The 15,940-nt window shown below is 34.5% G+C and overlaps 1 protein-coding gene across 1 annotated transcript; it reads left to right on the top strand.

Moving 5' to 3' along the window:
* The first annotated feature begins 3,249 nt into the window (after positions 1–3,249).
* LOC141486801 (KRAB-A domain-containing protein 2-like) lies at positions 3,250–5,545 on the top strand. The gene is given in 4 exon segments (XM_074185367.1): positions 3,250–3,478; positions 4,123–4,472; positions 4,539–4,919; positions 4,922–5,545. Coding segments are annotated over 4 exon segments (1,584 nt in total).
* The last annotated feature ends 10,395 nt before the right edge of the window (positions 5,546–15,940 follow it).

The raw sequence follows: 15,940 nt of genomic DNA, 5'->3' as shown, positions 1-15,940 counted from the left end.
CACCGTCAGGGAATACATTCAAGAATATTTACCAAAAGGTGAATCATACCTTCAGTTTCAGTAGAAAAAATCGTGTTATTCAAGAAAACCAGGAAGAACAGCTAGATATACTGCTTCATTTAGAAGGTAAGCCTATGCATATTAATTCGCAAAAACACTTTTTTGAAGCATTGCATTATTTTTTAGAAAATTCTGAATGTAGTATAAAGGATATAGCAGATCAATTAGGTGAATGTTATTCCAAAATCCAACGTACGTTGAAAAAACACAACTACAAAACATATAAAATTTTACCCATGCAAGTTTTAAGAGAAAATCATAAGAGAAAAAACCGAAATTTTGCCAACAGATGATTCAAAACTTTAAAGCAGATACCGATTATCTAACTAAAATATTATGGACTGATGAGTCATCTTTTTCCACGGCAGGAGTTTTCAACAGAAAAAATCAAAGGTCGTGGGAAAGAAAGGGCAACAGAAAATGATTGTTTAAACAAATGAAGAAATCAGGAAGAAAAACTGTTAGCGTTTGGTGCGGAATGTATAGAAATAAAATTGTTGGCCCAATATTTTATGATTATATATCGACAGGAGTTACCTATCAAGAAATACTTATCCGAGAAGTAGAAAATATTCTCATAAAAAAATTTCGGAAGCCGAGCTTGCCAATATGATTTGGATGCAAGAACATTTGAATAATGTGTTCCCAATATGGATAGGAAATAATGGAAGCATTAAATGGTCACCTAACAGTCCAGACTTGACCCCTATGGATTAATTTTTCTGGGGATTTCTAAAAGACATTTTTAATAACGATAATCTCAGTCTTCTTATGAAAGAACATGATAAAGCCTTTCAAAAATTTAAAAAAACTAAATCTGTTAATGATCGTATGAGGTATGAAGAATTGAGAAATTACACCTTGTCAATAGTTAGAACTGAAAAAAGGACATATCTCAAGTCTGTCTGTTCTGAAAAAATACCACGCAAAACCTGGAATGCTCTTGCTAACCTCAATGTTCGTTCAAAAAAACAATATTCATTACCCAATCACCTCTCGAATCCCGATGAAATAAACAACTATTTTGCCCAATTCGTACAGAATGTTTCTAATAATTGTGATGAAAATATTGAATTTTAATGCAATAATTATTTAATCAGGCAAGGTAACTTCTCATTTCGATTCGCTACTGAAGAAGCTAATCATGAAATCATGAATGATATTAAAAGTTAAGCTTCAGGGGTTAATAATATTTCAATCAGAATGTTGAAACTTTGTAGCCCGTTTATAGATGAATACATTACACATATCATCAATTGTTGTTTTGAACGTTCATATTTTCCATATTTGTGGAAAATTGCCATTGGAAAACCCATTCCTAAGATTAATGATCCAGTTAGTTATTCTGATCTCAGAATTATCAGTATACTTCCAACCATGAGTAAAATTTTTGAAAGAGTTATTTATTTACAAATTAGTGAATATTTCAATACCAATAATCTGTTATCACCATCGCAATGTGGTTTTAGGCAGAGTTTTATACGGCTCCAGCCCTTACTACTGTTACACAAGACATTGTTGAGGGATTTGATAAGGGAATGATTGGCACTCTGGTACTACTAGATTTTTCGAAAACATTCGATACCATCAATCATGAGCTGATTTGCATGAAACTCAAATATTATAGTTTTGATAGTGCTGCCTTATTTCTCATCTGGTCTTAAACATTATGGATATCCTATCCGTCGACAGACAACAGGTGAGTGGGCCCAACTGTTCGTCGTCATTTTGCATTGATTGAGAGTGATCTCCCGGGTCCTTTAATTATCTATTCTTATTATTCTTATATTTGAATAAACCAGCGCCTAACGAATAAAGATTTTACATGTATCATTCCACATTCTAGCCATCCTGTCCATATATTCAGTAACACATAATGCAGTAGGGGAATTGGAATTGAATAGTAAATCTTCAATCATCCAATGCAGAAAAGCAGAAGACACGAAAAGTGAAAGTTTAATTAGTTATTCATCTATAAAAAAGAAGCTGAAACATGGACTTTCGTGGCATACCACCCATGGTCATGTCCGGTAACCTTACCGAAAAGTGGAGGCTCTGGAAGCAGAGGTTTATAACATATTTGAATGCAACCGAAATCGCTAAGAAGGAAGAAGAGACGAAATGTGCTCAACTCCTCACGTTGATAGGGGAAGAAGGCTTAACAGTAGAACATTCTGGAGTTGAAGGCAAAATGAATGTACCAAGAACCTTAAAACGTAAAAGACGTTCAGAGATTTTTAGGTTTACTGAACTATGTGGCAAAATTTATAAGTAATCTATCAGAAAATACTGCACCACTAAGGAAATTGCTTTAAAAAAAACCTAGAATTTTATTGGGGTGAAAAACAGGAGCTAGCCTTTGAAACACTGAAAAAGGTGATTTGTGGGGCACCTAAAATTTTTTGGTGTAAAAAGTTCAAACATTATAATATCGGTAGATGCGTCAAAGTCAGGAATGGGCGCAACAATTCTCCATTGCTCATTCTCAATTGCTCAATTCTCCTTGTGCTCATGCATCAGGTGCATTTACTGTAGCTCAATAAAATTAGGCACAAATTGAAAAATAACTTTTGAGTATATGATTTGGTTGTTCCAAATATCATCAGTATACTTTTGGAAAATGCTTTGTTGTAGAAACTGATCACAAACCGTTAATATCTATTTTTTTTAAACCTATAAATGAATGTCCAGCTAGGTTGCAAAGAATCTTAATACAACTTCGAAAATATGATTTCACAGTAACCTATAAACCAAGTAAAAGTTTGATTATTGCGGACACTCTATCTCGAGCATATGTAAATAAATATTTTGATGAAAATATTGATATAGAGGTGGAGGCTCAAGTTTTTTAATGAATGAAAATGTAAATGCACGCGATGAGAAAATGCAACAGATTAGGAAGCTCACTGAAAAAAATGGGCAGTTCATCATCTTTAACCCTGCGTCCGACATGTGGGGTGTGACATACCCCAGCCGTAGAAAATTCCATATAACTTTTCGAAATTAGCGCCCCAGCGTCGCATATATTCAGTAGCTGCCGCATATAGTCTCCACTCTCATATTCACATCTCAAATCAGTCGTCGTTTGACGTATGTTTGAATCAGACCTGTTATAAAGCGACTGGGGGCACGAAACCCCAAGATTCGAAGAAAACTGAATCGAGTAGTTTTTCAGATTATTCGATAAAAATGGGTGATTATGAGCAAGAAATGGCCCGTCTTCAGTCCTTATGGGATGAAATAGGAAGTGATGATGAAATTAACGATTCATCTGATGATGAAACGAGCTATAATGTTAGCATCGTTAGTGACTATCCAGATTTCGAACAAGAAGCCGACGTCATTGTGGAAATTGAAAAAGACAATGAAGACAATTACGAAAACAATCTGTTTCAAGATAGTTCTGTTCGAGTTCAAGGTAATGAACATTACTTTTTCGGTAAAAACAACATGAAGTGGAGTAAATGTTGTCCAATAAAATCTGTTAGAACAAGGGCAGAAAATATCATAATCCATCTACCTGGTGTGAAGAATTTCGCAAAAAATGCTAAAAGTCCATTTCAGTGCTTTCAAATCTTTTTAGATACACAAATGATAAGTGACATCATTGTATATGTTACCGGCAAAGTGTAATATCAAGCATTGTATAGAATACCTAGGCATTCTATACATTGCCAAAAGTAAGCAGGCAAAGTGTGAAATTTTAAACATTTCATACTTTGCCTAGGCATTCTACAGAATGCCTGCTGGAGTTCAGGCAGAGTTAAAAATCTGTCTGTTCCATTGTTTTCAAGTTACAACGTGCTTGCCTCACCTACTCCCCCCGCCCATCCCCGCTATAACGCTGCTCTCAGTTCTGTTCCGTCACGCCACAGTATTGTGCTAGGCCTACGCTTCAGTTCTGTTCTGTCGTGCCACTGTATTGTTGCTTGAAAATGTCACAAGTGAACAGTAGTATCAGTAGTTCTAGTGATCGTTTATCGCTAATGAAACTTCGTTTTAGTGCCGAACTTGTAAAAATTCGGAATGCAAGTGCTAAAAATAGTGTTTTTTTGACTGAAGACGACTATAAGAAGCTGGTGTTAGAGGTCGAAGATGCCAAGGCCAAGCCCAGAAAGGAACCTCGTCACTACTGGCTACTCAACAGGTATGATGTAATGATCGTAGAAAATGTGCAAAAACTAATACACCCATTAAAACAAGGAGACGGTGTTGTAAAATTTTATGTCCACGATTCAGATTTATTTACTGTTCTCCATGAAGCTCATGTAGCTATTGGTCATGGTGGAAGAGATCGAATGTTAAAAGAGCTAGATATTAAGTACAAAAATGTTACACGTCATGATGTTGAGCTATATATTAGTTTGTGTGAGCCATGTCAGAAGAAACAAAAGGGTTCGAAAAGAGGAGTGGTAGTAAAGCCCCTGATTTCATCAGAATTTAATTCTCGTTGTCAAGTAGATTTAATTGATTTCCAGTCACAGCCCGACAGGGAGTTTAAGTTCATAATAGTCTATCAGGATCATTTGACAAAATTTGTGATTCTTAAGCCTCTCAAAACTAAAACCGCTGAGGAAGTAGCATATCACCTAGTTGTTATTTTTACTCTCATTGGAGCACCAAGTATATTGCAGTCAGACAATGGAAGGGAGTTTGCAAACAAAATAGTTTACAATTTAAAAGATTATTGGCCTACGTTAAAAATCGTTCATGGCAAACCACGTCATTCTCAAAGTCAGGGTAGTGTAGAACGTGCAAACCAAGATATTGAAAACATGATTTCGACTTGGATGCAAGATGAAAAAACTGACCGTTGGAGTGAGGGATTGAGATTTGTGCAACTTATGAAAAATAGAGCTGTAAAGTAAAGGTCGGTCTTACAACATCTTCTCTGCCTCGAGACATTTTGGATTCCATTAACAGCGAAGAAGATTTGGAAAGAGTGGTTAATAACATGCACACAACAGAAACACAAACAATGTCAAGTCTAGAACCTCCACTCCAAACCGATCATAACACTTCAGAAGTTAATGAGGCAACCGTTGATGTCTCGGTCAGTTCTAGCCTTCTACAAACGTGTAGCGTTTGTTTGCAGCAAACTAATGAGAAACAAAACTGCACAAAATGTTTAGCGGACATACATATTTCATGTGGCCATTCAATTCAGGGGTGTGATGATACTGAAAAAACCCTGTTGTGTGTCCCTTGTTTTAATTCGGAAAATATTGATAAAGAGAGGAAGAGGTCAAAAGCTTGTCTTGAAAAACAAGCTAAGAAAATGAAAGCTAATTCCGATAAAAAGTTTCCCCCCGTCACCAAAGGAGTCACTGTTCGTGTTCCAATTCCTGACGTTGACAAAGGAAGAGGTGACTTGAGATGGGTTTTACAAATTAGGGACCGCCAACGGAGTTTTGAAACAACTGTACGCAAGGTCACAGTTTACAGTTTGCAAAAAAAGCCTAGTTCGAGTAGAAGACGTGCCTGATCAAGAAACAGGACTTCGTACCGTTGCAACAGCTCAGTCAACAGGAAGCGGCCAAGGATTTGTGAGATGCACTTGCAAAACTAAATGTCAAACCAAACAATGTGCTTGTGTTAAAAACAATCGAAAATGCAACTCGAAGTGCCATAGTTCTCTTTCCTGCTGTAACAAGTAATTTCTTAAATTAATATTTCACTTTTAAATTTTACTCTAGTAAAATATGAGGATTTTCAGATCCTATGTTTAATATATTTCATGTTTGTTATTTGCAATAAACAATTTTTAACAATGTTGTTCATTTTATACTTTGCCTGCAAAACTTTCGACATTCTATATAATGCCTAGGCATTATACACAATGCCTAGGCAAAGTTTGTACAATTGTTAAGAAATGAGTTTATTTCATACTTTGCCTGGATTCACTCGGCAATGTATACAATGCCTAGGTATTCCATACAATGCCTGAATTGTACACATTGCCGGTAACATATATACTAATCAAAGGATTCTGGAAAAAACAAGCCACTGGAAATAATCGGCCCATTATAAACAATCCAATGAAGTGGAGCTGAAAGCTGTGTTAGGACTTTTATATTTATCGGGAGTTTTCAAAAATAATCGCCGATCGGTGAGAGATTTTTGGAAAACCAACGGAATAGATATAGAAATATTCCGTACTAAAATGGCTCTACGGCGTTTCGAATTTCTTTTGAGCTGATTACGTTTCGACAATAAATAAAACCGTCGCCAGCGACAGAAACGTGATAAACTGGCGGCCATCAGAACTATAATAGACAAGTTTGTGGATAATTCTCAGATTGCTCATACACCGGAAGAATATTTGACAATAGATAAGAAGTTAGAAGCATTTAGGGGAAATGCCCTTTTCGCCAGTATATACCGAACAAACCAGCCAAATATGGCATCAAAGTTCATGCTTTGGTGGATGCCCGTACACACTACTTACTTAACATGGAGGTTTACGTGGGCAAACAACCCGAAGGACCATTTCATGTAAGTAATAGTCCCAAAGATATAGTGGAAAGGTTGGTGGCTCCAGTATCAAAAACTAATAGAAACATCAGTATGGACAACTGGTATAAAAGTTATGAACTTTTTGTGAAGTTGCACCAAGAACATAGACTCACTGCTGTAGGAACTATACGCAAATACAAGAGAGTGATCCCCGTGAACTTTGTAAATGCTCGAAATCGAGAAACATGCTCGAGTCTATTTGGCTATCAACTGAATTTCACACTTCTTTCATATGTACCCAAAAAAGGTAAAATTGTCCTTTTACTGTCTTCTCTCCATCACGATGGAAACGTAGACGACTCAGAAAAAGAACTCCCAGATATTGTTTCCTTTTACAATTTGACAAAAGGAGGAGTAGATATTGTAGCAAAATAGTGAAAAGAAGTGAATTCCTGATTCAACTTGGAATGGAATTGATAAATGAGTATCAAAAGATAAGAGCGCAAAACGAGAGGACTCCTCGAGAAATACGGACTGCCATCTGCAAGATCAGAGGCGTAACTGTGGAACCTCCATCCAAAAGACTGAAACAAAATGGACAAGGAAGGTGTCAAGATTGCCTTCGTGTCCGTGATCGGGCACAAAGTGCATGTCTGGACCATGCAGAAATGTACTGCAAATCTTGCGTAGAAATGACGAATGTTGATGACCTGTAACTTTCTTCTTTAATGATTTTCGATAATATTTTGTTATTTCTATTATATGATGTTTTATTATCTATTTAAACCAGCAATTTGATATTTATTTAATCGTTTTATGTGCAAAAGACGAGTAAATCTGTATTTTTTTCCAATGAAAGAACGCATTGTTTTGGTAAAGACGCAATATAACAGTTTTTTGCTCGTTTGTCAAACGAAGTTTCTATCACAGTGATTTCGGTTCGTATCAACGATTTATTGACACCACTATAAAAGCTGAGATTTTAGAAAACCTGCCGGAAGAGGACAAACATTGACAACTCCGACTTCATGAAGACTAGGGACAACAGATAAGCATCGCTGGACTCCTATTGGCAACCTAGAATTAAAAAAACCAAAAGAAACCCAAGAAGATTGAAAACTACAATAATTACGCTGTAAGTCGATTTTAAGTGCATCCCAACCTATCCAATTCCAGAAATTACCTCACCCAATAAGTGATAGATAGTCTTATATTCTTTTCTTTTCGATTTTCATCTAATTTGCTTGAATAAATTTTATGAATATTGAAAACGATTTAGATAAATTGAGTAAACTATTAGAAAATTCATTTAGAAAAGAATTAGAAATGCCAGAAAAAAAATTCAATCATTAAGACTACATATCGACACCATACCATAATATGAAAGAAATCCTCATAGGGCAGAGGAACCACTTATGGCCACTACCCCACTTATGGCCACTTTGCTCTCATTGGTGGAATAAATAGCATGATGCACGACTACCAATGGGATCAACTTTGGCAAAAGATCACTCTGTCTAGGAAGAAGTGGGGACCACATTAAAAATTCACTGAACTTACGAATTAGTCTCGCAATATCCGTAGAAATGATAGTGTGTCCCATATGTTGTGTTTCCTTAGAGCATTCGTTAAGGAAGTGATCCGGAATCATCCAGTTGAAATAAAAAGTTAACATTTTTTTATCTCAATATTGGTTGACAAATAAGGTAAATATATGGTTTCAGATCAATATTTTTCACGTTTCTTGTCAGTAAATAATATTAGAGTCTGTTTAATGGAGGTGGCCATTAGTGGCAACTACAAATATGCGATTTTCTACCTGTGGCCATTAGTAGATTGGTAGAAACTACTTTTGGACATTCACTATTTTTCGATATAAATTCTGATTTTTCACTTGATCTTTCATTGTTTGATTTTTTTTAGTTAAAATGCCGAAAGCAGACCATGTGGGGAGAGTGACGAAAGTCAGACATGTCAAGTTTCAGTATTCACCGGCTAAAGTTGAGCTGGCTTTGAATGCCGTATCTGATGGAATGGCTGTTGCCACTGCCAGCCGAACATTCAAAGTACCAAGAACATTGCAAAACAAAATATCTGGAAAATCCAGCAGGGAATCCAGACATTGTGGATTTGTGTCGCATTTGGGTAACGAAATTGAAGAACAATTGGTGAAGTGGATATTGACCTGTGCAAAGATGGGTTTCCCAATTGATAAAGATGGACTTTTGTGTTCAGTACAAAAACTCGTGCGAGAAGCAAATATTAAAACCCCATTCATTAACGACCGTCCTGGAAAGAAGTGGTACTATAGTTTCATGAATCGCCATAAAGAACTTTCTCAAAAAAAAGGTGAGTACATTCATGGGGGTAGAGGTGCAGTCTCCGACGACAAGATTCGTAAATGGTTTGATGAAATTCATGGGATTTTGATCGAAAGTAACGCAGTAAGTGTATTGAAAGAACCACAAAGAATTTTCAATATGGATGAAACTTGCTTTTGCTTAGCTCCAAAGAGTGGCCTCGTAATTGGTCCTAAAGGAAAACATATCTACGATGAACGAAGTTCCATCAGATAAAGAAAATGTAACAACGCTATTTGCAGTGAATGCAATAGGAAATTTTGCTCCACCCTTAACAATTTTTAAATATGACAGGATTACATCTGCTGTTGCAGATGTTTTTGAGTATTTTTCTAACGTCTTCGTACCTTTCCTCAAGGAATCTAACTTCCAGTTTCCAGTCATAGTCTTTTTAGATGGTCAAAAATCACATCTGACTCTCCATCTGAGTAGATATTGTAGAGAAAATCAAATAATTTTGGTAGCACTAGTTCCAAACGCAACTCATATTCTGCAGCCACTGGACGTTGCTGTATTTGGTCCACTAAAAACGAAGTGGAAGAATTTTGTTCGCAAATATAAGATCGAAAATAATGGTCAAGAGATAACTAAGTCGTCCATACCAAAGGCATTATCCCAATTACCGCATGACCCAAAAATGTCATCAAATATCATTTCGGGGTTCAAAGCTACAGGTCTGTATCCCTTTTCAGCGGATAGTATTGATTATTTCAAAATCATTTTGAGGAAATGCGACGAGTATCAAAAACGAGTGATTGATCCAACGGTCATTGACCATTTAAAGTATCTGGAAATGAAAATTGATCCAATTTTGTTGAAAGAATTCAAACAAACCAATAAAAGAAACCACGAATGGGAAGGAAAAATCGAAGCGACTTATTTATACAATGTGTGGTTAGAATTGTCAAGAGATGCTGAGAAATCACAGCCCGAAGAGTGACAAGAGGAAGAGCCTGATCCGAATGAAGTGACGAATGATATATCAGGATTATGTACTCCCACTCAATCTGAAAACGATGAGGATCGTGTACCCGAACCGAAACTGACATCTTTATCTACCACAGACGACAGTATTATGAGTGACATGTTACCTAGTACTTCTAGCTGTCTTCTTCTGACACCAGTTGACACTTCACTCAATGATGACAACACTACCGTAGTGAACACTTTCAATCCCAAAAATGTAGACCAAGTGAAACGTAATATTCTAATAACTCCAAAATCAATATGCCCCTCAATATTTCATGATGTCGTTCCCTATCCTGAAACCAAAGTCACTGACTCGAAAAAAAAGGAAAAAAGAATATATTCCTAACGTCATAACATCCGATAAATGGGTTCAATATCATGAAGAAAATGAGAGAATGAAAAAGGAGACTGAACAGAATAAGCTAGAACGAAAACAAGCTCGGGAGCTCAATAAACTGAAAAAGGAACAGGAGAAGGCTGAAAAGCTGAAGGGAAAGGGTAAAACGAAAAAATTGTAGAAGCAAATATCAGAATCTAGCTCGTCTTCGGAAGAAATCGAAAAAGAGTGGGAAGAAAGTGGCAGTAGTGGAGATGATGTTGAACTCACCGATTCTCCAGAAGAAATCGAAATGTTGAAAACGGATGATCTGAAGCTTGGAACATTTGTTCTAGTGAAGTTTGAGATGCTAGGAAAAAGAAATGCTTCAACATATAGGTATGTTGCAGAAATAATACAATGTATGTCACATGAAGAATATATAATACAAAGCTTCAGATGTATTAATACAGAGAAGACAGCTTTCTACAAGATTGAAAATGACATTTCCACTATAATTGGAAGTGATATATTAGGTAAACTTCCAGACCCCATCATAGAAAAAGACGGAAGAAAGACAAAAATGGTTTTTCCTGGAAGGGTGGATATTTTTGAGAAAATATTGTGAGTGGTTCACATTCCTATTGAACTTTCTTTATGTGTTTTATTTTTATTTCAAATAAATCGTTGTTCTGTATAAACGTTTTTCTCTTCAACTCATTGGTGGCCAAAAGTGGGAAAGGTGCATGGCCAACAGTAGGGATAGATGGCTAAAAGTGGTGAATTTTGTAAATGGAGATTTTATAATTCAAAACTTTTTTAAAGAAGATATTATTCGAATGATGACTCTGTCATTGGAAAGAATATACTCCGAAGTTTCGATGCGAATGATAAAAATGAATCGTTTTTCGTCGAACAATTTTTTATAGGATGAAATCAATGAAAAACTTCTTAAAGTGGCCTTAAGTGGTTCCTCTGCCCTACATTAGCTATATTTTCAGACAATTGTGAAAACCTCATCACAACATTTCAAAGCCAAACCGATCAAGCCTCAAATAAATTTTCATCAAGAGCTATAATAGAAAAATTAACTGCAAGAGCTTCAACACTCACTGGTTCTCGAATAAAATTGAAAACTTGAACAGACATTAAAGCCGCATTACAAGTAAGTTTCGGAGATCAAAGAAATCTTGATTATCTTGTGGAGGATTTAATTTCTTTATCCATTCAAAAAAATGAATCACCATACAATGTTGGTATGAGATGCCAAGACTCGAGAAGCCTCATTGTTTCTAAGATCAAAAGTTCTCAAATTCCGCCACAAGAAAAAATCTTACAAATAAATTACTATAATGATTTAGATTTAAAAACATTTATTAGAAAAAGCAATGTCTCTAGTGACTGAAAAAGAAAATTTTCTTTACTCACAAAACAGAACAAGCAATGTAAATACTCAAAATTATAAACCATTCAATAGAGTCACTTCATCTAATAAAAAAATAATTTTCAAAACCCAATACTTCTATCATTTTCAAAAATTACCATACCCTACGAATATTCAAAATAATTATAAACCACCTCAATATAATTTCTTGACACAAAATTCTCAACATCAACCTTTTCGAAAAACTTCCACACCTCAATTTACGCCTTTAAATTGGAAACCAAATAATAATTTCCCCACACAAAAATATTAATTTTTCACTAATCAGCAGAGTCAAAGAATAAAAAACTTTCAACAAACAACCTAGTGAATTCAAAACAAACCAGAACGTAAATCAACAACATAAATATTATTTATTCAATTTCAGTTACCAATATGACGGACTAATAGGTATAAATTTCCTCGAACAAATTAAAGCCTCTGTAAATCTTGAGAAAAAACAAATTATAACACCCCGTGAGAGAAAACCCATTGTTTACGATTCAGAAAAATTTTCAAACTTAAAGAAAAACTTAAAAATAAAAAACCATACGATTATTGTTCCACCTAAAACAATAATGATATTAAACTACCCGTAGGTAAAGAAAAAGGCATAGGACTTTTAAAATATGGAAAATTCGAAAATTTTGTAGAATCACCCCAAGCATTCGTTAATATCGAAAATTATTTTGCATATACCACCATTAAAAATGCACATACTCTTGCAGTCAAAATATCTGTGATAAAACCATTCTAAATATAATTACTTAACACAATCGAAACCAATTTTATTGAAAAAATGGAAACTAACGAAGAACTAAAGACAACATCCAAAAGGCCAATTTTAAATAATTTACGCCTTGACCACTGGAACTTGAAAGAAAAACACGCAATTAGAGAATTTTTTTTAAATATCGATATATTTTTCATAATGATAAAATACCTTCAACTTTCACTGACAAAATTCGACATAAAATAAAATTAATAGACGAAACTCCTATTATTACAAACACCTATAGAAACCCTGAAATTCATAAACAGGAAGTTGAAAGCCAGATTCAAAATATTCTTCAACAAGGTATAATTCAACCATCAACGTCACCCTTTCCAAGCCCTATTTGGATAGTTCCAAAAAAAGCAGATGCCTTCGGACAAAAAATGATTATCGCAAACTGAATGAACGCACAGTAGATAATAAATACCCCTTACCGAATATTAATGACATTTTGGACGAATTAGTAAAATATTTTACAACACTAGACTTGGCGAACGGTTTTCATCAAATTGAAATACACCTGGACGACATTCAAAAAACTGCTTTTTCAACAGAAAACGTACATTATGAGTACAAACGAATGCCTTTTGGATTAAAAAATGCCCCCAGTACTTTTTCAAAGAGTAATGGACAATATTTTACCAGGTTAACAAAACGAAACATGTTTAGTATACTCAGACGACATAGTAATTTCCAGTAAATCACTACAAAACGTATTTGAATGATTAAGACAAGCCAACTTTAAAGTACAATTAGAAAGTCAGACTTTTTAAGAAAGGAGACCAACTATTTAGGATACGTCATAACACCCGAAGGAGTAAAACCAAACCCTGATAAAATTAATGCAATAAAAAAATTCCCAATTCCAAAAACACCAAAAAAAAATCAAAAGTTTTTTAGGACTTATTGGATATTATAGACATTCATTCAAGTTTTTGACATTACGGACATGTAAATAAATTTAATACCTTGAAAGACAGATTACACAAATTAAAATTTGCAATTAGCAATTAAACGCAAGGAACTAATTATCAAATAGAATTTTAAAATTCATATTATTTAACAGAATTATCTGAAAAGAAAATAATTTCACAAATAGGTCAAATCATTCCTTCAATGAAAAGAAAACAAAAACAAGGACTTATTGATGAATTGGGATCAATAATCAGATCGATAACTGGTAACTTAGACCAAAATGACACAGAAAAATATGACAGAGCAATTGAAATATTCTCATCAAATCATAATAGAATTAAAACTCCTGTAACACACCAAATAACACTTCTTCAAAGATCATTTGATAATTTTAAAAATAATATACAAACTCTCATACACATTCAAGAACTCTGGAAATCCTGTTTAGAAAATATTAAGAAACTCATACAAGCTCAAGAAACAAAAAATCTTGAAATTCATCAACTTTTCATAATGCAATTAACAATTTTACAAATAACCCACTGCATTTCAGGCAATTTACCACATTCTAGAAAAAATATAAATTGCTATAACAGTTTCAAAACTAAATATTTTCCATAATTTCACGGCTGAACCAAATGAAATATTGAAAGAACTCGAAGAAATTCCTAAATACCTAACTACTAGTAAATTACCATTTGAACCCAAACTAGAGAATATTTTACTATTTGAAAAAATGATCGAAATCAAAGCATACTCGAAACAGAATAAAATAATATTCATTATAGAAATACCGATAGTCAAAGTTGAGAACTATAACTAATATCATTTATATTCCTTACCAACTCCGAAGAATAATTCATTGAAAACAATTATCCCAAAATCCAAATATCTTACCCGGAGTGAACAAAATTATGTACTTTTTGACATAAGTTGCAAAGAGGTTATAAATGTTATGTCAATTAAATAGTCTAGAAGTGATCACTGAAGATGTCCCATGTGAAATTCAGATGTTAAAATATTGTAAAAGACTTACAAACTGCAACCTAATGCCTGTTATCATAAAAAGAACGAAGATCTAAAAGATTGAAGAAAACAAATTTATTATTATTAAACCAAGTCAAAAAATTGCTGAACAAATTTGTAAAAATAACAAAGAATCAATTCCTATTCAAGGAACTTTTATTTTAGAACTTGCCTCTCAATGTGAAGTTAAAATAGACAATACAGTCATGAGAAGTTTTCAAAATCCAACAATTGTATTTAAACCATTCAAATTTTTAAAATTAGAGTCTGAAAATAACTATTCATATTTAAATCCTCGATTTCAAAATATAAGTCCAATTAAATGGAAGCAATCAACCTAGATGAAACGAAGCACATCCAAGAAACTTTGGAGATCAAGAAAGAAGAAACAAAGAAAATCCAAGATGAACCAGTTAAACGTAAAACAATTGATATTTGGACTATAATTTTGTCACATTTTTTATAGTTATCCTGTATGTAGCCTGCCGATTCTATTCAACTAGATACCCTAGCCATACCGAATGCCCCAACAGAAGAAGATCTCGAAGGAACTTCCCGAAATTCCGAAATCAACCCCGGAATTTCACTCTAAGGATGGAGGAGTTATAGAACACATGTGATCTCAATGTACATGCCCACCACACGAATTCCCGGACGAATGCTGTGTCAGCCCGATTATTAATAAGCATTAACCTTCCGTAGCTAACACGCCGTCTGTGAGACGATTATTCCCGAAGAAATTGCGAACGCGCGTTGTCATCCTCAATAGCTGATTTTCTAGGGCTAGTGGACTCAGTATCAAAATTACAGAGGAGGTGAATTGTTGTAGCGTGTGTTATTAAGTATTCGGTCTCTGAGACGGATGTTAGTTTTGGTGTAACTTTTGTGGTGAGTTACATTTTGTTTTATTTTGTAAGAAGTGTACTAATTATTAATTGTTTTTAGAGATTTCCGTAAAAATGGCTTCTTTAACTTATGAAGAAGAACAAAGACGACTACAACGTATGTTTGATGAAGTTGAAACGGACGTAGACGTAGCAGAAGATAGCGATTCAAGTTTGGGGGAAGACAATATTGAGATTCAAGAAGAAAATTCCGACAGTGAACAAGACATAACAGATAACGAACTAAATGGAAGTGGAAGCTGTGAACAGAGAAGAGAAACTCGCATACCTTGCATGATGGAAAAAGATGGAACCAAGTGGAGAAAACATTGTCACCGATATCCCAATGTAATAACTCGACGCCATAATATCGTAACCTAGTTACCGGGAGTAAAGAGTGAAGCAAAAAATAAAAAACACCAATAGAAATCTGTAGTTCATTTATTACAGATGCAATGTTACAAAATATTGTTCTTCACGCCAACAAATATATCGTGGCAAAAAATTATTCGGAAACATATAGAACAGCAAGAACGACAGATATCGATGAACTGAAAGCATTTCTGGGGCTATTTTATCTTGGTGGTGTATTGAAAACTAATTTTCAAAATGCTGCTGATCTACTCAGATCAGACGGTATGAGTTTACAAATATTTAGGTTGGCCATGTCTTTCGAGAGGTTTAAATTTTTGCTTCGAAACATTCGTCTGGACGATAAAGAAACAAGACCTGCAAGACAAGAATATGATAAATTGG

The sequence above is a fragment of the Leptinotarsa decemlineata genome, unplaced genomic scaffold (assembly GCF_025532065.1).
Source record: "Leptinotarsa decemlineata unplaced genomic scaffold, Ldec_3_MD MMD2_tig00026374_RagTag_RagTag, whole genome shotgun sequence".
In the NCBI taxonomy this organism is placed as follows: Eukaryota; Metazoa; Arthropoda; class Insecta; order Coleoptera; family Chrysomelidae; genus Leptinotarsa; species Leptinotarsa decemlineata.
Note: the sequence above shows the minus strand (reverse complement) of the source record. Positions and strands in the feature narration are given on the sequence as shown.